This window comes from Vanessa cardui, chromosome 20 (assembly GCF_905220365.1).
Source record: "Vanessa cardui chromosome 20, ilVanCard2.1, whole genome shotgun sequence".
In the NCBI taxonomy this organism is placed as follows: Eukaryota; Metazoa; Arthropoda; class Insecta; order Lepidoptera; family Nymphalidae; genus Vanessa; species Vanessa cardui.
Genome location: NC_061142.1, coordinates 2,299,493 through 2,319,824, shown reverse-complemented (window position 1 = coordinate 2,319,824; position 20,332 = coordinate 2,299,493). Strand labels below are relative to the sequence as shown.

At 31.9% G+C, this 20,332-nt stretch overlaps 3 protein-coding genes across 3 annotated transcripts; all 3 read right to left on the bottom strand.

Annotated features, from left to right (window-relative positions):
• Positions 1 to 368: 368 nt before the first annotated feature.
• On the bottom strand, positions 369 to 6,655 carry LOC124538372 (zinc carboxypeptidase-like). The gene is made up of 6 exons (XM_047115417.1): positions 6,277 to 6,655; positions 5,148 to 5,559; positions 4,864 to 4,975; positions 4,074 to 4,294; positions 1,752 to 1,836; positions 369 to 756 (listed from the first exon to the last, which is right to left on the bottom strand). Exons 1-6 carry the CDS (start codon positions 6,564 to 6,566, stop codon positions 491 to 493), a joined length of 1,386 nt encoding a protein of 461 aa, XP_046971373.1. The 5' UTR covers positions 6,567 to 6,655; the 3' UTR covers positions 369 to 490.
• Positions 6,656 to 9,235: 2,580 nt separating this feature from the next.
• Positions 9,236 to 12,844, bottom strand: LOC124538387 (zinc carboxypeptidase-like). Its single transcript, XM_047115432.1, has 6 exons — positions 12,471 to 12,844; positions 11,596 to 11,989; positions 11,407 to 11,527; positions 10,435 to 10,655; positions 9,949 to 10,033; positions 9,236 to 9,496 (listed from the first exon to the last, which is right to left on the bottom strand). Exons 1-6 carry the CDS (start codon positions 12,758 to 12,760, stop codon positions 9,303 to 9,305), a joined length of 1,305 nt encoding a protein of 434 aa, XP_046971388.1. The 5' UTR covers positions 12,761 to 12,844; the 3' UTR covers positions 9,236 to 9,302.
• A 1,099-nt stretch (positions 12,845 to 13,943) lies between these two features.
• LOC124538377 (zinc carboxypeptidase-like) lies at positions 13,944 to 18,049 on the bottom strand. Its single transcript, XM_047115422.1, has 6 exons — positions 17,701 to 18,049; positions 16,912 to 17,320; positions 16,029 to 16,149; positions 15,482 to 15,702; positions 15,012 to 15,096; positions 13,944 to 14,293 (listed from the first exon to the last, which is right to left on the bottom strand). Exons 1-6 carry the CDS (start codon positions 17,982 to 17,984, stop codon positions 14,031 to 14,033), a joined length of 1,383 nt encoding a protein of 460 aa, XP_046971378.1. The 5' UTR covers positions 17,985 to 18,049; the 3' UTR covers positions 13,944 to 14,030.
• Between the last annotated feature and the right edge of the window lie 2,283 nt (positions 18,050 to 20,332).

The following is a 20,332-nucleotide window of genomic DNA, read 5'->3' as shown; positions in this document are numbered from 1 at the left end:
ATCCTTCTGCTTAGATAACCAATCATCAAATATTCGGCCAAATAGCACGACGTAGTATGGTTGTGTTGTTCGGTTTGAAGGGTGAAAGATAAGTTTCCATGGTTGGTGCATGGGGAATTTAAACAATGGTAAATATGTGTAATAATATCTATCGACAGTCAGAACCGATTACCATCAGATGATCCTTTTATCCGACCACCAACTTGTATCATAAAAAAGACAATGATCAAAAGCAACCCAGAGTTAGCTTAAGTAGTAATAAGCTATCCATACAAAGGGCAATTGGCAATGAGAATGCATATTTATTTCTGTCAACATTCACAGACCACTTAATAAGTATAGTGCAATAATTAAAAATAAAATAAGCATTTAAATCAAAATATTTTCTATATTAAGATATATAATAGGTAACTGTCAGAACACAAAGAATCGTCGATGGCATAAGTGAATTGAAATATAGATTAATAGGAAAATCAGTTAAGACAACAAATCATTTAACAATGATTACAAATGCCGCACTTATCATTATTGAAATCAGAGAAGCGTAGATTGTAGCACCGCCAGAATAGTATCTCAGTTCTCTAGTAGTTCTGTCCATCTCGACAAGGCACGCCATGATCTCCTCATTGTTTGGTATGATCTGTTCTGGCGGTAATAAGAAACCGTACTCGCCAACATCACGAAGTTCAAATAGATATACAATTGGAATGTCCCCAACTCCCTTCACCCAGTCAAAGCTGGACCCTGATACAGAATCTGAAAAATATGAAAATCATTTTAAGGAGGATTATATATTATACTAGCTGTGCCCGCGACTAAGAGCGCATTTGAATTGAATTTTTGTGTATAATTCTAAATTAAAAGTAGCTAGTAGTAAGTTTCTCCTTATTACATCAGTCAGTGAAATTCTCGTCAAAATCGGTTAACCCATTCCAGAGATAAGCCGGAACAAATAGGTAAATAGACAAAAATTGTAAAAAGTGTTATTTAGATATGTCTACCGTGTAAACATACACATGCATTAAGTAAAAACGCTTATTTTATTATTACAAACTTACACTCCAATTTTATAATGTTTATAGACTACTAATCTTATGTTGAAGTTTGAATGATTGGTTTTGTTCATTGCATTGGTTTTGCAAATGGATCTTCTAATGTCTATATAAGTGGTCATTACTTCCCATAATATTTTTAACAATTTTTACATAACCAATGTACCGTTAACTGAGATGTTACGTCTCTTGTGCTTGTAGTAGTTACCTTAGCTGACTGAGCTTTCAAACCGGAGTACAACAATACAAAGTGTTGCTGTACGCAGTAGAAAATATAATGAGTGGATTACACCTACCCAAACAGGCTTGCACAAAGTACTAAACCAAGTAGTCAATCATAATTTTTTGTTACTTAACCACGCTAAAACGCCTAACCTACTGAACATCTAATACCACGACTCCAAACCCATGTGCGAGGCCGCGTTTGAAAGAAAGTTTTAGTTAAATTGTTATTTTTTGTAATAAATGTCTCATTTGTGAACAAATGTATGATCCAATATTGAGCAGAAAGTTTGTAGGCCATTCCACCACGCTGCAGTAAGGATTGATGGAAAAATTTATGCTTCCTCATTATATTTTCCTTCACCGCCAAATTCATAATAAATTGTAAACTAATTAATTTTTACATGTTTACCTTCAAAATGTGTGAACTTATCTATTAATTAAATATAGTGTCGATTAAGTATCAAAATGGCTCACATAAAATATCAGCTGAAGTTCCAACTTGGTAGTTAGTCCCATGTGTCTGAGTCAGTTTCTCCGCTCCACGAATCGCTATCTCATACTGTTAACAGGGAAAAAAATATTGGTCGTTTCAAGTCAATTGATAACCTCCTTGGTCAAGTATATGACTCGAGTACACCGATCATGGGTATGTAGAAAATGGTGGTGTAAAAAAGTTCATTAGTTTTCTATGTTGTCTTGGGTCTAGGTGTTTGTGGTGCCGTCGTTACTTCTGATGTTCCAAAACACAAGTGCTTTAGCTACTTACATTGGGATCAGAGTGATGTATGTGATGTTGTCTAATATTTAATTTCCCCTGAACTGGTGGTAAATAAGGCCGACTTTAAAAGAATCGTGATTATCTAAACGATAAATCTCAACAGTTATGTTCGCGGTTACTTTGATATCCTTTGCAAGTATTTCCCTTTAAGCTTCGAATCAAAGTGAGTGGTTTTTATATATTTTTAATTATTTTGTTTCAACAAAGTTAGCTTGTTTTAAAGATTTTTTTTAAAATCGTTGGATCATTGTTCAAAGTGTTATTAACGTTATGATCATCTGTTTTATTTGTACTTGGAAATTAAATTGTTTTAATATTCTTCATATAAAGTAAAAAGTAAAGTAACAGCCTGTAAATTTCCCACTGCTGGGCTCATCATTTGGCAGAATTTCAATGAAATTAACACATGCAGGTTTCCTCGCGATGTTTTCCTTCACCGCCGAGCATGAGATGAATTATAAATACAAATTAAGCACAGGAATATAATGGTGCTTGCCTGGGGTTGAACCCGAAATGATCGGTTAAGATGCCTGTGTTCGTGTAATCATATATTATACAATAATTATTACTATTAATCATTCTATTTCGTTCATACTTGTGCTAATAATCTTTTTGATACAGAGTGCTACGTGAATGTTACGAAACTCATCAACAAGTTAATATCAAGAAAATAAAAGTATTATTATTGAGTCATTATTTGTGATTGAGTTATGAGTAATAGTAAAATGAATCAACACAACTATGACAAATCAGCTGATTCACAAGTTAATTACTCTGATTATGTTATAGGTTAAGAACAGTCAAAGTAATAACTTTGACTGTTCATGATAAATGTAGCAACAATAATTGACTTAAAAAATATATTAATATCTCTATCTAAGATATCTAAAAAAAAATGAATAAATAAATATAAATATTGGAAAACATCACATACATAACTCTGATTCCAAAGTAAGTAGCTAGAGCACTTGTGTTATGGAAAATCGGAAGTAACGACGGTACCACAAACACTCCGATCCAAGGCAACGTAGAAAAACTAATGAAATTTTTCTACATCGACTCGACTGGGAATCGGACCCGGGGTCTCAGAGTGGCGTACCCATGGAATCCGGTGCACACTACTCGACCACGGAGGTCGTCAAAAAATGTTCGTAAAGATGTTCCTTCAATGAACTGTTGCACATGTCGAGTGTTTTATCTCATATTGCCACAAATATTTTAGATACATCGATGTATATCATTGTAAAGGAATTTGTTATCGACAATACATTTGATTGTGTACTGTTTTATTTAGTAATTATCAAATAATTGAACTTATCTAAGCACGTGAATAGATAACCTATACGTATACATTATTATTATTATTTCAATGTTTGTTTTAAATATACTTTTGGCTTTGTGCAAGCCCGCCTGGGTAGGTACCACCCACTCATCAGGTATTCTACAGCCAAACAAGAGTACGCAGTATTGTTGTGTTCCGGTTTGAAGGATGAGTAAGCCAGTGTAACTACAGGCACAAGGGACGTATCATCTTAGTTCCCAAGGTTGGTGAGACATTGACGATGTAATGAATAGTTAATATTTCTTACTGCGTCATTGTCTATGGGTGATGGTGACCACTTTCCATCAGGTGACCCATATGCTTGTCCGCCAACCTATAACATAAAAAAAATAATACCGAAACGATGACTTTTTATGTAGGTACATTGAGAGTACATTTCAGTATTCTAATATAATGTGTCCTCATCATCAAACTCTGTTCAAAACACCTATACTAATTTTATCTGTATGTTCATGCATTGTTTTGATGAAATTAAGTGCAAATCAAGTGCCTCAAGGACGCAGGTACGCTACTTTTTTACACGTCAATAAGACAAAGTTTTAGGTTAGAGGTTGTATTCAAGTTTTTGATTTTCATTACAAAGTGGGTTCCGATATCGTGGCAGCTAGTCCTTCAAAAGTGTTAAAAGTGTTTGTTAAATAGTTTAGAAATGTATACATTTATATTAAAATCTTACCAAATCCGCATAATTGGAGACTTGAAGAACATCCATGCCAGACAAGTGGCTAAATGGTATAAGAGTCATCTGAGAGTATGAGTGAAAAGCGAAATAGTATAAAACGTTTCCGGTTCTCTTCAAGCTTAACAAGTAGTTCGATATGGCCTGGGTTTCAGGCTCAGATGCGGGAGATGGACCAGCGTAGGTTTGCGTGCATGGGTCAGAAGAAGCACCAACAGCTGTAGAAAATGATTCAAATTAAACCAAGTTACTAGAAATTAATTAAGTTTTCGCTTTTGTTTTAGTTAATACTAGCTGTGCTCGCTACCTTATATGCGTTTCAAATTAACAAAAAAAAAAATTGTAGCCTAAGTTACTTCTTATTATGTCAGTATCTGCCAGTGAAAGTCCTGACAAAATCGGCCCAGCCGTTTCAGAGATTAGCCGGAACAAACAAACAGATAGACCGATAGACAATTGTAAAAAATTTTATTTTGGTATATATACCGTGTACATATATATGTATATATACATTGAGTAAAAAAGGGCTATTTTAATATTACAAACAGACACTCCAATTTTATTATATGTATAGATTGAAATAAAAATACATACGTTTGTAGTTTACGTAGAGAGTTATTTAGATATACATATGTAAGTCACGATATTATTCTTTACAGAGTAATAAATTATATAGTAAATTATTACGATGCTTAATATTTAATGATCTTTGTGATACGATTGTGAGGTTTTTTTTTTTGTAGAAAAATTGATATATAATACTTTATTATTGAAATTGAAAACTTACTCATCCACAAATAGTCGAAATTTCTGTTAAGATCTATACCATTACTTAGATCGTTATTTCCGGGACAATTAGTGCTATAATTAAGATTACGATTCTTTCTCCACATACGGTCCTGAAAATTATCGATGTATTTAATAAACATGTAGATTATTTCTGCTTATAATAAGTCAGCAAAATGGTCCACTGTTATTTGTCCTCCTCATTTTAGGGACCGAAAGAAGCTTAGCGTTTCAAACTGTTCCAATACAGGTAGTATTATTTATTTATAATAAAAACAACCTTACATTTAAAAAAGTATACACGTAGCCGTCAGGATTAACGACAGGGAATATATGCCATACAAAAGTTTCCGCCATAAATCTGGTGTCAGGATCATTACTGGTTAGAAATTCTTTTATAATCCATGTGACAGTTGCTGGGGAAATCCATTCCCTGGAGTGAATGCCACCTTCAATCATTCCTGTTAAAGGATTATTTCCCCTGTCACCAGGCTTAAGGTCAATAATCACGCCTTTAATTTCACGGCCTTCATTAGATCTCCCAATTGTTACTGTCTTAACATTATCTGGATACATTGTTTGTAATTCGTCAAGCCATGCGTGGATTCTTTGTAAATCGTGATATTCATTCCAATTAAAAGAACCAAGGCTGCTGCTTCGATCTGTCTTGGCAGATTTCATTTGAGCGTGTATCAATCTAGGAAAAAAAGTATTTACTTTCTTAGAAAGTCAGTAAGGTGCCAAATACACCAACTAATCTAACTACATATTGAAGAAAATCGGGTCCAGTAAGTAAATCTCAATTACCCAACAAATATATTACATAACAAAATTAAATATAAATTTAAATAAAAAAAATAAAAACAGAGAAAGGACTTATTACGTATAAAGCATTTAAAGAGAGAATAGTTCCAAATTTTTTTCCAAAATTTTATCTGAAATGCGTCTATTCGAAATATCTTTAGAAGTCTTTCGGAATATCTTCGCGGAATAGGAGTTAGACCGGATATATTGACCGATTAGAATTCGGGGTAACAATTACTTATAGCATAATTATTTCGGAGAAACGAATACGAGGAAGTACAATTAGTAGTGATTCAGGAAAATATTACAGCTACCGTCCATTTTATTAGATTTCTGATAAATTTGATTGTTCGTAAAACATAAAGTCATTAATGCAAATACTCGATCCCAGTAAGTTATAAAAAAGTAACTATAAGTATTTAAAATACCATATCTCAATTTTGGAAATTTTATTGAATTTTCATTTCGTTAATATTGCTACATACTAATTTTACTATTATTGAAATCACTTACTCTTGCACATTTACATTTTAATTTTGTTTATTTTATAGTACTTTAATTTCCCTTAAGATTACTAAATAGAAATTTTACTATTATTAAAGTCACTTACTCTTGCACATTAGATATTTTTACAACAGGATCCATTCCAACACTTTTGATATATTTAACAAATTGATTGTCTTTATTAGGTGGTACCATTATCCTAACATCTTTGTTAACAACAATAACATCAGTCCATAAATCGTACTCTTCTTTTCCCAGATCGTTCAAAATTTGCACTTGTTCATCCGTTGTCGGTACGATTTTGTATACTTTATAGTTCTCATAACTTTTATAAGCTCCACTGACTGCAACTATTAATACGGCAAATATCACTAATTCTAAATACAAAATTTTCATTTTGATCTTTTGAATTTAAACGAAATTTTAACTCAAAAAACTTATGTGTCCATTTAAACCTAATCATGAAATGAAAAGATCTATTGATAAATGTTGTATTTCGTCGAAGAGTTACTAAATGGAGAGATTACCGATTTATCTAAATAGTACAATAAAAACGTTTAAATTTTTTTGATAAAACTAAGTATCTATTGATTGTAGTTAAATATTGTCATTGATTATAATGTATTATAGAAGAACATTTTTTAGCATATTTTGTAGACGATAGATCTGTAGTACAGTATCTGTATATATACTAAGAAATCCATATATTTTTATACATTTAGTTTTTGTTTTACCTTCGTCAAAAATAATATAAAGAAAGAAAGAAGTGGTAAGAAATTTTATTTTTGTTTATTTTTATATTTTAAGACGGTCATTAGCTAGCTTCACGCTTTCCTGAAATATATTTTAGAATTAACTGTTATCAACGCATATTTGAGTTGATACAGTCTGCTGTTAAATTAGCGTCACAAACGAATCTGTTAGTAGTTATGTATGACTTATCTACTGCATTATTAAATTTACTACAAGACAGTAAAGCAAAACCTCGAGAAATTGAAACATTCGTTATTTTCAACCGACTTCCAAAAGGAGGAGGTTATCAATTCGTCTGTATTTTTTTTTTTTTTTTTTTTTTTTTTTTTTTTATGTTTGTTACCTCATAACTTTTCACTGGGTGGACCGATTTTGATAATTTTTTTTTTGTTTGAAAGGTAGTGCTTCCCGTGGGGTCCCATTTTTTTTATTTTTTTTTCCGATGATGGTATCCATGTGAAAACGACATAAGTCTTAAATTTGCATTATGTATATGCGCGACAAATAGGTGAATAACTGAAAATCACGTTAACTAATTTTGATAATTCTTTTTTTATTATAAAATATATACTTCAAGGGTAATTTGGTGAAAGTTTGGTAAGGTTCTGAGCACAGGATCCATGACAAAGTAACGGAACGGAAGGGAACGGAACAATTCTGAGGAGCACGTTAGCGATACTCGGTCGAATCTTTTATTTATAGGTTATTTGGATATTTGAGTCACCTTCCGTAATGTGGTTATGTTTATGTAATTATCATAGTCGAATATTATAATCAACTAGCTACGCACCCCGGCTTCGCACGGGTGCAATACTGATACTAAATATACTACTGAATTGTTTTATATACGACATCACATCGCAAACTTCTAAAATTATCAGTGTTTCTTTACTATATTGATCATGTTTTATATACACAAACCTTCCCCTTGAATCACACTATCTTTTAAAAAAAACCGCATCAAAATCCGTTGCGTAGATTTAAAGATATAGGGACAGAGAAAGCGACTTTGTTTTATACTATGTAGTGATGGAACTCCTATACGGCTCGCAGTTAGGGTGCGATATGGGGCAGAATTTCTTACTATCTTTAATCAAATTTTGTGTATGTGATGTGATGTCATATGATGTACGAAATATAGTTGGTCTTTTTCAAAAGTTTTTTTTGCTGAGTTCGATTACAGCTCTTTCGAGGGATCCTTGTAGTTTACGCCGCGCGACGTATTAAATCCGCATTTTCGAAAGTCTATTTTTGCTTTATTCGCAAGTTTCCTTTGAAATTGTCCTCGAAGTAGTTTCTGACTCATATAAACGGAACGTTTAATCTATCCATATTAAAAAAAAATAGTTAGTCAACATCAGCTTCACTTAAAATCAAAAAATAAATAAAATTTTAACAAAAAGAAAAACCGACTTCAAACAAAACACTATTTTAAAACAAATGAATATGCACGAAAAAGTAATAAAAATAATTGCGTATTCAACATATTTTTTAGAGTCTTCCTAAGTTAAATGAAATGAAAAATATTAGACTACTTAAAAGTCGATTAACGATTATATCATGTAGTTATAATTATTGTTATATTTGGAGTCGGTGTCAGCCAATAAAACCCTACAGTATATCTATCAAAAAACAATACGAGAATACTTTGACAAATATGTTTTTTACAAATTACCTTTTACACAATAATATACTGGATCAATCAAGGGGCTCGTATCGCTTCTTTCTTTTGATTGTTGGGGCAAGGGCACCGTGGCTGACACCGGCTCCAAATATACCAATAACTATAACTACATGATATAATCGTTAATCGACTTTTAGGTAGTCTAATATTTTTCATTTCATTTAACTTAGGAAGACTCTAAAAAATATGTTGAATACGCAATTATTTTTATTACTTTTTCGTGCATATTCATTTGTTTTAAAATAGTGTTTTGTTTGAAGTCGGTTTTTCTTTTTGTTAAAATTTTATTTATCAATGTATTTATATTTTGAATTTACTGTAATTTTTTTTTAATGTATTAACAATTATTTCATTATCATTATGATCATTACATTATAAGATTTTTTATTTTGAAATCATTTAAAATAATCAAAAGCTTTACACAATATTTCGACATAATATTGGCATATAGGTAGTGAAAATAAAAAGAATTTTGAAACAATTAATTTTATTTACAATTTTACAAATTTTATGTGGAAACAAAACAACATAAGTCAATAAAGTATAAACTTTATTGACTTATACATATTTTACTTTATTGACTTATATATATTATAGTATAAGTCAATAAAGTATAAACTTTATTGACTTATACTATTTTGGAACAGTTATATTCTAGACGAACATATATTCGTTCCTAGAATATAACTGTTCCTCTAATAATACCCTATTTGTCTCGCCACTTTGTCCATCTCAACCAACGCATCCATTACTTCTTTATTATTTGGAATAATTTGTTCTGGTGGCAAAAGAAAACCATATTCTCCTAAATCACGTAGTTCAAAGAGAAATACTAAAGGCACTCTAGCAGCTCCTTTGACCCAATCAAAACCGGAACCAGTAACTTCATCTAAAAACAAATGAAAACCAAAGTTTTTATTAACATAAGAATCAATAAAATGCTTAAATATATACAAATATGAACTAAAACTAGTTACTGAATAAATATTGATTGCATGGAATGGTGGCAGGAATGCTAGCAGGATTTCCCCGTTGAATCGCAATTCCGATCCTCTGGGCAAAGAACGAACCAGCTTTCCTGTCACCAGTGGAGGCAATGAGGCGAGGTGTTATACTTTTGATGAAGCTTTTTGCGCCACTACTCCAAGGGCCAAGCATTTGGACATCAATTTTTTGAACTCTAGTTTAGTATTGTTATTTTCCAAATTTTCTAAATTTGTAAAAGTGACGTCTAAAGAAATTTTGAGCCCGAGTAAGCTCTCATATTACCAGTGTGGCAGTCACAGTTCTACAACAACAAATCAGATTTGGAATTCCTATCTTCAACATTGGTTAACTTACATAATATGTCCGCGGATGTACCAACGCTGTATGTTGTATTGTATCTTTCTTTTAGTTTCTCTGCGCCTTTAACCGCTATTTCAAACTAAAAAAAGAACAAATGAAATGAATTTTACTCAATGGTACGTACATGTATGCTTTATTGTGTTATCCTTGTAATTGTATGAAATTATTTTAACAGTCCCGATCCTTAAAATAATATTACAATAATATAGCTTCTTAATCAGCGTTAATAATAGCTTCGTTTATTCCATTAAAAATAATTGCAACCAACAAATTTAGTAAAATTTAATCATTTTAATCTGTGGACCACCATCTCAGGATAAAAGACTCCTCCAAAGAATTTCATTTTTTTCAGTTTTTGACAAAATAATTTTATCAAAATGATATTCACCTATTGTAATTGATTATTTTTTTTAATCTTAGCAATAATAACAATAAAGACGTTTCGCTTATTGATTAGTAGAAATATCAAAATAATTTTACCAAATCACCATAGTTGTCAGCTTCCAAGACATCAGCTCCTTTAACATGGCTATACGGAATTAAGATCATGTGGGAATAGGAGTGGAATCCAATATAATAGACCAGGTTGCCTTCCCGTTGCAAGCCCAGGATGTAATTAGCAATAGCTATAGATTCTGGTTCAGAAAAAGCAACTGGTCCAGCGAAAGTTTGAGCACATGGGTTCTGGGATGCTCCAGTAGCTAAAAGGTATGTAATATTAATCAATTAAAGATATATAGGAGGTGTTTATATTTAAAATAAATCGGTACTATAAAGAACGTGTCGTTTTTTTGTAAATGAAAAGAGAAATATTTAAATAAATATTAAATACAAGATTCGTATAATTGCATGTGAATATGTCAGAAAATATTTGTGATCAGGTTACATAGTATTTTCTTTATTGGCATATATACATACAAACATATACGTAACTTTCATACTACTAGGTATATAGTATATGATAGCACCTATGCAGAATGTCAAAATAATCACACAGATAATAAAATTATGAAATTATCATATTTAGGGCATATAAATTGTGTTCTTGATAAAAATATTATCATCCGTACGAATATAAAACTTGTAAACATAATTTATTAAGCTGATACTAGTTACTGCCAGTTTTTGGTTGTGAAATTGATATGAAAAACAAAAATTTTATTCACGGAACAATTATTGAAATTATAAGTAAACGCGTGCTTAGAATATAGTCTACTAAATTGTGTGCCAAAGATTGTATATTACGGACAAATTAATTTATTACAATTTTACATTTTATAGTGAACTATTTGTTACCCGCGGCTACGCGGTAGTCTATATTCTTCCTTGGAGTTTAGGTTTGCTTCACAACAGATCAAAAATCAAAATCGGTTCATCGGTTTGGTACATAAAGACTGACAGACAGACAGACAGTGTTACTTTCACATTTATAACATTAGATAAAAAACATACTCATCCAAAGATAACCAAAATTTCTGTTCAAATCGACCCCATTGCTCATATCGTCATCAAGATTCCATTGGGCACAGGACGTGAAGTTTGCGGTATTCCGGTTCTTCCTCCACATCCGATTCTACAAACAGTATCATCATTATAATTTATATAACCTGTATTTCAACTTACCACTATAAAAAAACTTACATCAGTAAAACTGTATTTATATCCATCAGGATTGGTCACAGGAACGATATGCCAAACAACATTCTCAGCTAGCTCTCTCACTTTTCTGTCATTGCTGTTCAAGAATTCGTTGATAAGCCAAGTTAGCGTTGCGGGAGATATCCACTCTCTAGCATGCAAACCTCCTTCGTAGAAACCTATAACTGGCTTTTCTTTTTTCTTATAATCAATTTTTACACCCTTAATCACTCTTCCTTCCACGCTTCTTCCTAGATCTATTATGGTAACAACATCAGGATGTTCTTCAGCGATTTCGTCCATCCAATCGTAAATTTCCTCTAAGGTTTGGTAGTAATCCCAATTGTATTGTTGCGAATTCCGTACTAATGGTCTTTTTAGCTGAGCATCTATAAAACTGAAATAATCATTGTTTAATGTTAATTGAATATTTTCCAAAACCTTCTCCTCCAAGGAAGAGGAGGCCTTAGCCCAGCAGTGGGAAATTTACAAACCGTAGTTATTGTTAAGATGTTGTGAGTCGAGATGGCCCAGTGGTTAGAAAGTGTGCATTTTACCGGTGATTGCAGGTTCAAACCCAGGCAAGCACCGCTAATTCATTAGCTTAATTTGTCTTTACAATTCGTCTCGTGCTCAGTGGTGAAGGAAAACGTCGTGAGGAAACCTGCATATGTCTAATTTCGTAGCAATTCTGCCACATGTGCATTCCACCAACCCGCATTGGAACAGCGTGCTGGAATATGTTCCAAACCTCTGTTCTCCTCTTTTCTCCTCAAAGGGAGAGGAGGCCTTTATCCCAGCAGTGGGAATTTATAGGCTGTTGTTGTTGTTGTTGTATTTAATTCAATAAATTAATAAAAACATTTAGTTTTACTAACCTTTGAACATTTTGTATAACTAATTTTGCATTTAAACCAATACTCTCTGCGTAGTTCTTGAAATCACTCGCTTCATCTGGTTTCACCATAATTTTCACATCACTATCAACTTTGATCTTATCACTCCAGAAGATGTATTTGTTTTCTTTATGTATACTTTTTATAATGTCTACATCTTCTTCTGTTTTTGGAATTATATTGAATACTTTGTAATCCTTATAACTGATATATTCTGCATTAACATATACAGCTAATATTAAAACCAGTAATAATTTACTTTTAAACTTCATATTGCCAATATTAACTGACGATATATTTTATTCATTTGTACTAAACTAATTTAATGATATCCATACTTATCACATTTTGTCAACGTTCCGTAATTAAAGTGATAACAAACCCTATTAACAGTTAAGACCTTTTATCAATTTAATATATCTTCAATATTATCGTAAACAATTCAATACGTAATTTTAAAACCACATTATGAATTAGAAGGATTATTATTTATTTGATTTCTATAGAAGATGAGAGATGAATAAAATAACCTTAAACTATAGTAAATTATGAGTTGGAGTATATAATAGTAAATAAAAAAGTAGTCAAAGAGCTGAGATGGCCCAGTGCTTAGAACGCGTGCATCTTAACCGATGATCTCGGGTTCAATTCTGTTCTGCGCGTTAACCGCTAAAAAACCTCCTTTGATCCTTTGGCTTTGCGTAGAGATGTTGGATCACTCTGCATCTTGTACCGAATTTTTCACGAGGAATGTTTGATACGACATGGGAACCTTCAAGAAAAGAGCGTACTCCTTTCTTAAAGGCCGGGAACACACCTGAAAGCCCCCTGGTGTTGCAGATGTCCATTGGCGGTGGTAGTCACTATCCATCAGGCGAGCCTCCTGTTCGTTTGCCACCTAGCCATAAAAAAAAATGAAATGTACTAGCATGATCAATAGAAAAGTTTTGACAGCAAGCAATTCAACTAAAACAATGGAATTTGAAATTTACATCTTATTATACAACTATCACATAAATAATTAGTTTTTATAAGTCAAAAATTATAATTCATAATTTAAATTTCTGATATTCGCGACCTTATAACCTCTTATGTTCACCTTACCTGATTATTTTAATTCACTAATCTTCATTTATAAATCATCCTATTCTAATCCTAGAAGAAAAACCTATGAGTTAAGGAAGGGGTAAAATATATTCTTTAATACATGTATAACCAAGCCGCTGTAGACGAGCGTGATAGAATAAGCTCCTTAACAGAAGATTGGGCTTTTATCCAACGTGGAAAATATATTGAGTATTACTTTACCCTATCGAAACTTACAGAATTTTATTATGCAATTTTAATTCAATACTTTAATGCGGTAAAAACATAATGTAATAGTCTACTTTGTAGATACTATGTATATAATGTATAATATATAAATGTACAAAAGAAAAAATAAAAATTTTAACATACAATAAAATATTTATTAAATAATGTAAATTTTCATATTATCTATAGATATGAAAGACACATATAAAAAAGTTCTGTAGAATTCACTTAATTAATTAAAGCTACTAGGACCCCAATTAAAATGATACTGAACGAACAAATTATAGACTGTGACCCCGAATAATAACCCATATATCTAGCGGTCTTGTCCATTACCAGCAATGCATCCATAATTTCAACACTGTTTGGTATAATCTGTTCAGGAGGTAACAGGAAGCCATACTGGCCTAAGTCTCTCAGTTCGATAAGATAAGATATAGGTATTCTCGCGGCGTACTTCGCCCAGTCAAAACTAGTGCCGCTCATGGGATCTGAAAAGAATTTATCTTACTATATCTTCATTCGAGTGACATCGAAAGATTCAACGACTTCAACTAAAAGATTACATTCAGGAATAAGAGGTTAATTTAATGATAATCATTAACAATTTAATACTTGGAACTTGGTTAGATGATATTCAATACTTTGGAGACTAAACGTAAAAAATAATAACAATGTATTCCTGTGGTCGAAATATAACACATGATATATTATATATTTCTAGAGGGTTTTGTGCAATCTGATCTGGGCAGGTAGCACCAACTTATCAGATATTTCACGAATAGTATCAGCCTGTAAATTTCCCACTGCTGGGATAAGGCCTCCTCTTCCATTAAGGAGAGGGTTTGGAACATATTCCACCACGCTGTTCCAATGCGGTTTGGTGGAATGCACATGTGGCAGAATTTCAATGAAATTAGACACACGCAGGTTTCCTCACGATGTTTTTCTTCACCGCCGAGCACGAGATGAATTTATTATAAACACAAATTAAGCACATACATATATATAGTGGTGCTTGCTTGCGTTTGAACCCGCAACCATCGGACCAATGGGTCATCTCAGCTCTCTATTAGATAGATATCCCACAGCTGAAGAGTAATACTTAATATTGTTGTACGGTTTGAAGGATGACTACAGGTATAAGGGTTATAAAATCAAAGTTGTCAAGGAGAGTATATTGTCATAATGTGAAATAAAAAAACTTACACAAAATATCAGCCGCTACTCCAACTCTATACCTCGTTGCATGACTGTTTTCAATTTTTGCGGCGCCTCTTGCAGCTATCTCATACTACAATAAAAAAACAAATTACACTAGTTTACGTTTTTTTCCCATTACTTCATTCTTGCTCCCATTTCGCGTGGTCAAAATGTATACAGTTACTATTTTCATACAGTTAAGCTCTTAATGTTAAATGCTTATGAAAATAAATGTTTTTAATTTTACTATTCCATTATTCAATCGATAACATTAATACGTTTTTAAAAAAATTAAATAAAAGCACTTAATTTGGCAATTTTCAAATATAATATTTTTTATGAATGCGTACAGCTGGCATTCATTGAAACATAAAAATATTCGATAGCGAAATGAAATCACTTAATTTCTATAATTAATTCATAACTATGTTCAGCTCGGTGATTTTAAAAATGGACTAAAATTTATATTAACAAACCATATCAGCATAATTTTCTGCCAACAAAACGTCGGTTCCATTGACATCACTGTAGGATATACAAATGAGCTGAGTGTAGGAATGGAAGTCAATGAAGTAGATGAAACGCCCTTCCCTATTCAGACCCAGGATATAATTCGATATAGCTCTCGTTTCCGGTTCAGAAAACGCAGCGGGACCGGCATATACTTGGGTACATGGATTATCAGATGTACCCAAAGCTAAAACAAACATGACAGTCTTTAAAGTTCTATAACTATAACTTAAGATATCTTCTTAAAAAATAGATTAAATGTAATCGAAATTAACATTTTTAAACTTAATTATAATTGGAATCTAATTTTACATCAGTTATGGAACAATTCCATACATCTGTAGGGTAATCTCACAAATTAGGTATTAAATTACAGAATTCCTTAGCTGAGGCTACAAATTGTTTGCAGATCATATTATATTCCTCATTAATAAATAGCAACCATACATAGCTGGAACTGGTTAGTTATTAATTTTATCCAAAATTTAAATTATAAGTATCAAAACTACTTACTCATCCAAGCATAGTCAAAATTTCTATTCAAATCGACTCCATTACTTAAATCGTTCGAAACACCCGAGGCGAGGCAAGAAGTGAAACTTTGTGTGCTTCTGTTCTTTCTCCACATTCTGTTCTAAGATATAAACATATAACATATGATCATAATATACACACCGCATACATGTCGGCAAAATGAAAGAAAAAAATATTTTTGGCAATTTAGGTATGGTAATTTACGTACGAAGACTGGCAAATGTATCAGTGGATGGTCATTCTGTGCGCGGTCAAGTGATAAACATAAACCACAAAATGACCATAATATACAACCACATATATATTGACAAAACACAATAAAATATATTTTTTTTTAATTTATATACGAAGACTGTCAAATGTATCATCGGAAGGTAAGTAGTAAAAGTAGTAAAGTAGCAGCCTGTAAATTTCCCACTGTTGGGATGAGGCCTCCTTTTCCATTAAAGGGAGGGTTTGGAAAATATTCCACCACGCTGTTCCAATGCGGGTTGGTGGAATGCACATGTGGCAGAATTTCAACAAAATTAGACACATGCAGGTTTACTTACGATGTTTTTCTTCACCGCCGAGCACGAAATGAATTATAAACACAAATTAAGCACATAGTATGTATATATAGTGGTGCTTGCCTGGGTTTGAAACCAAAATCATCGGTTAAGATGCACGTGTTCAAACCACTGGGCCATCTCCGTTCTAAGGTAGTAGGTAAGTTCTCACTTTATTCGTATCTTGCATTTAATATGGTTATGTCATCATCATTTCAGAAAATATAAAAGACCTAGATGAATATAGAGATGGCTTAAAATATATGCCATCTATTCGACACAAAATGCCCGAAAAGAAGTTATATCATAATTACCGTTGTAAAAGTATAGACATATCCGTCAGGATTGACCACTGGGAACAAATGCCATTGGAAATTCTCAGCCAGAGCTCTTACTTCACGATCAGTGCTCGTCAAAAACTCTTTGATAATCCAAGTTATAGTCGCAGTTGTTATCCATTCTCTGGCATGAAGTGTTCCTTGTAACATGCCAATTAAATTATTTCTCCCTGGTCTATAATTGATGATGATCCCCTTTATTTGTCTATTTTCGAATGATTGGCCCATGGTAACCGATGTGACAATAGTTGGATAGTTTTTTTCCACTTCATCGAGCCAATTATTAATTTCTTCAAGACTGTAATATTGGTTCCAGTTCATTGAAAGAAATAAATGACTGTCCTGTGCACTCCGCTGTGCCGGCTTTAATTGATCGTCGATCGCTCTGAAATATGAAAGGTTGTGCGAATAAGAATATTTTTTCCATGTTTAAAAGCAATTATCTGTTTGTAATAAAAAAAATATCTATCTAATAAAAAAATATGGAAATTTGATTAAAAGGAGAAAAGGGCACTGAACTGTTTCGTCTTTGCCTATTTATCTATACTAACATTGTATAGGTGAATGTAAGTACGTCTGTCTGTCTGTTTGATCACTGAAACGAATTTGAAGAGATAATTTTGAATGCATATCAGCTGACGACTAACTCCAGAAACTCGAACGGAACCACGGACGACAACTAGTAAAATATATATGTAATGTTTGTTTCTTTTGATTAAGCATGATGTCATTAAAAAATACAAGTTTAAATAAATGTACACATACCTCTGTAAATCTTTTATCGTCTCTTCAATGACCATACCAGATTTTCCGAGCATCGATTTAAATAAAACTTTATTTTCTTTCGCCACCATAATTCTCATTTCGTAATTCAAATACAACGGATCTTCCCAAAATTCACCCACTCCCTTCTTTTGCACATCTTTCAAAAGTATCAGATGATTTTCTCTCGTAGGAGTTACTTTGTAAAGGCTATATCCTTCGTAGCTTACCTTTTCAGCGTTTGCAGCTATTATGAATAATGTTAAAACAATTATTTTTAGTTCCATTTTACAGGATTTTCAAGGAACGTTTTCATTTGTATCAAACGATTGTTATTATAACAATGAAAATTATCAATTTTTAAATTAATCATTAGTTTATCTTATCTGAATATATCCTGATATTTATATCAAGTTAATCTTTGCAAGATAAATATGGGTTATAAGATTTAAATAGTTATAAATCATTGCATCCTTTTAAGTTAAAATTCTAAATTAGATTCCACCACGTTATTTAAATATGCGTTTAAAACCTTCTCATAATTTTAGTTTTTTTTTTTATAAATAACATTTAACCAACAATAAACAACATTTTTACCATCACTAATGTATTTGTAATTAAAAATGTTATCTTATCTTGAATATGAGTATATCTAATCGTCGCTGAACGGCTTTAACAAATGCTGTCTAATCTTTACCAGCTCTTTTCACATTTTATATTGATTCATTGGTATATTTTTTAGTATTATTTTATTTTTATGGTATTAAGTATTGCCTACATTGCATAATGCACAATTTCAGAACTATTCTCTTCTCTCCGTACTTAAATTTGTAAATAATTGATTGTTCTACACTATAAATGTAAAATATTTTTGAATAATTTTTGATAGGAAGACATCCGACATGGCTTATTTTTCAACCGACTTCAAAGAAGAGGACACTGACTCCAAATATAGCGATAATTATAAATGTAGTTATAGTTATTGTTATATTTGGAGTCCGTGCCAGCCAAGAAAAACAGTATATCTATCAATGAACAATACGAGAATACTTTAAGACATTATTTTTTACAAATTACCTTTTATACGATAATATACTGTCAATCGAGGGACTCGTATCGCTTCTTACCTTTGATTGTTGAGGCTTGTGCCGGTGGCTGACACCGGCTCCAAATATAACCATAACTACATTATATAATCGTAAATTGAATTTTAAGTAGTCTTATTTTATACATTTCTTTTAAATTAGGAGGACTCTTAAAATATTTTGAACATGCAATAATTTTTATTACTTTTTAGTGCACATTAATTTGATTTAAAATAGTGTTATGTAATGTTTGAAGTCGGTTTTTCTTTTTGTAATTTTTTTTTATTTATTATTAATAATATACGTAATCTTAAAATACAAATGAATGAATGTGACATCTAAGAGTAAGGTCACAGACATCGCCTTTATTCAATATGGCTTAAGGTTGGTTATTGATTGTCAAAAATCTAATTCATATATATGTATATTCTTTTGTTTGGGCAAAGTTAATTCATAATCAATGATTTAATGAATGTGATAACGCGATTCTTTCACCACTAATGAAAAAAATAATTAATCAAAGACAATAAAAAATCTCACAAAAATTAACTTATCATTAATCTTTGATATAATTCGTTATTAAATTGTCCTTTTTATGCTAATTTTTATAACTTTTCGCTCAAATTACCCTATTTTATTTCGGCTTTATTACAGACTTCATTACAGGTCTATCAGAAGCGAATCATTTGCTCGAAATATTTCACAGAACAGACAAGACTAGAATTGGCTTAAAAAATAACTGTCCTTAAAAAATCTGCCAGTATTTGGGTTGCTTGAGTACAAACAGAAACTTGACCCAGTGAAACTATTTAGTTCTGTATCATGCTTATGTGTGACAGTGTGTTTCTTACTAGCATACCCAAAATATTAATGTATAATTATCATTTGATATTTATAATGTTTAAAGATAACGCATATTTTTGTACAATAAATATATGTTACGCTAATCTTTCCACGTGCCTCGTAGTTCCTATTCAATCGTTTACTAAATAATGGGAACAATAATATAAAATATTGCCCTGACTTTTTCCAAAATAGCTTATTTCTTAGATCAATATTCTATACTACTCAATATCATCTGTTCGCTTATTCTCATCTTGTGCTTCGAGGTAGCATGACCCAGTACCGAGTTCCATTTAGCGCAGTTCCTGTGAAAAAAGGGGCTAAAAAAAGAATGCCACCCCAGCATTGAAATTTTGCACAATCCAACCAAAGAAACCATGTAACCAAGTATGGAAGGAGAAGACACATAAAATTGGGATAAGGGCAGAAGGATGATGATGATAATGTCGTAAGACACAATTATTATATAAAAAAAATATATGTAACATATTTCTAAATAAGTTTGGAAAAAGGCAAAGCATTTCGATAATGCTAAGATTTATTTTCATGTCCTAATTTTGCCGCCCCTGAGAATTTTACCCTGAGCACTATCCCCGAGTGTCTGTGGTGTACATCCAACCCAGTCAAGACATACCTATATGTTGTTACTCACTCAATACTGAGACAATTAACTAAAGTCAAATTAGTCAGAAACTTTTTTTTCTGGC

What these genes read in the sequence shown, in the direction of transcription:
- LOC124538377 (XM_047115422.1), bottom strand. Translation starts at nt 17,984, where the DNA reads ATGGAACTAAAAATAATTGTTTTAACATTATTCATAATAGCTGCAAAC. An exon ending in ATGTCTATACTTTTACAACG is followed by an intron (nt 16,150 to 16,911) that starts GTAATTATGATA and finishes TTTATATCTTAG; the next exon opens with AACAGAATGTGGAGAAAGAA. An exon ending in AGTAGCGGCTGATATTTTGT is followed by an intron (nt 14,294 to 15,011) that starts GTAAGTTTTTTT and finishes AATTCTTTTCAG; the next exon opens with ATCCCATGAGCGGCACTAGT.
- LOC124538387 (XM_047115432.1), bottom strand. Translation starts at nt 12,760, where the DNA reads ATGAAGTTTAAAAGTAAATTATTACTGGTTTTAATATTAGCTGTATAT. An exon ending in TTTTGGTTATCTTTGGATGA is followed by an intron (nt 10,656 to 11,406) that starts GTATGTTTTTTA and finishes CATACCTTTTAG; the next exon opens with CTACTGGAGCATCCCAGAAC. An exon ending in CTGACAACTATGGTGATTTG is followed by an intron (nt 10,034 to 10,434) that starts GTAAAATTATTT and finishes TTCTTTTTTTAG; the next exon opens with TTTGAAATAGCGGTTAAAGG.
- LOC124538372 (XM_047115417.1), bottom strand. Translation starts at nt 6,566, where the DNA reads ATGAAAATTTTGTATTTAGAATTAGTGATATTTGCCGTATTAATAGTT. An exon ending in ACGTGTATACTTTTTTAAAT is followed by an intron (nt 4,976 to 5,147) that starts GTAAGGTTGTTT and finishes GATAATTTTCAG; the next exon opens with GACCGTATGTGGAGAAAGAA. An exon ending in AACTTCAGCTGATATTTTAT is followed by an intron (nt 757 to 1,751) that starts GTGAGCCATTTT and finishes CATATTTTTCAG; the next exon opens with ATTCTGTATCAGGGTCCAGC.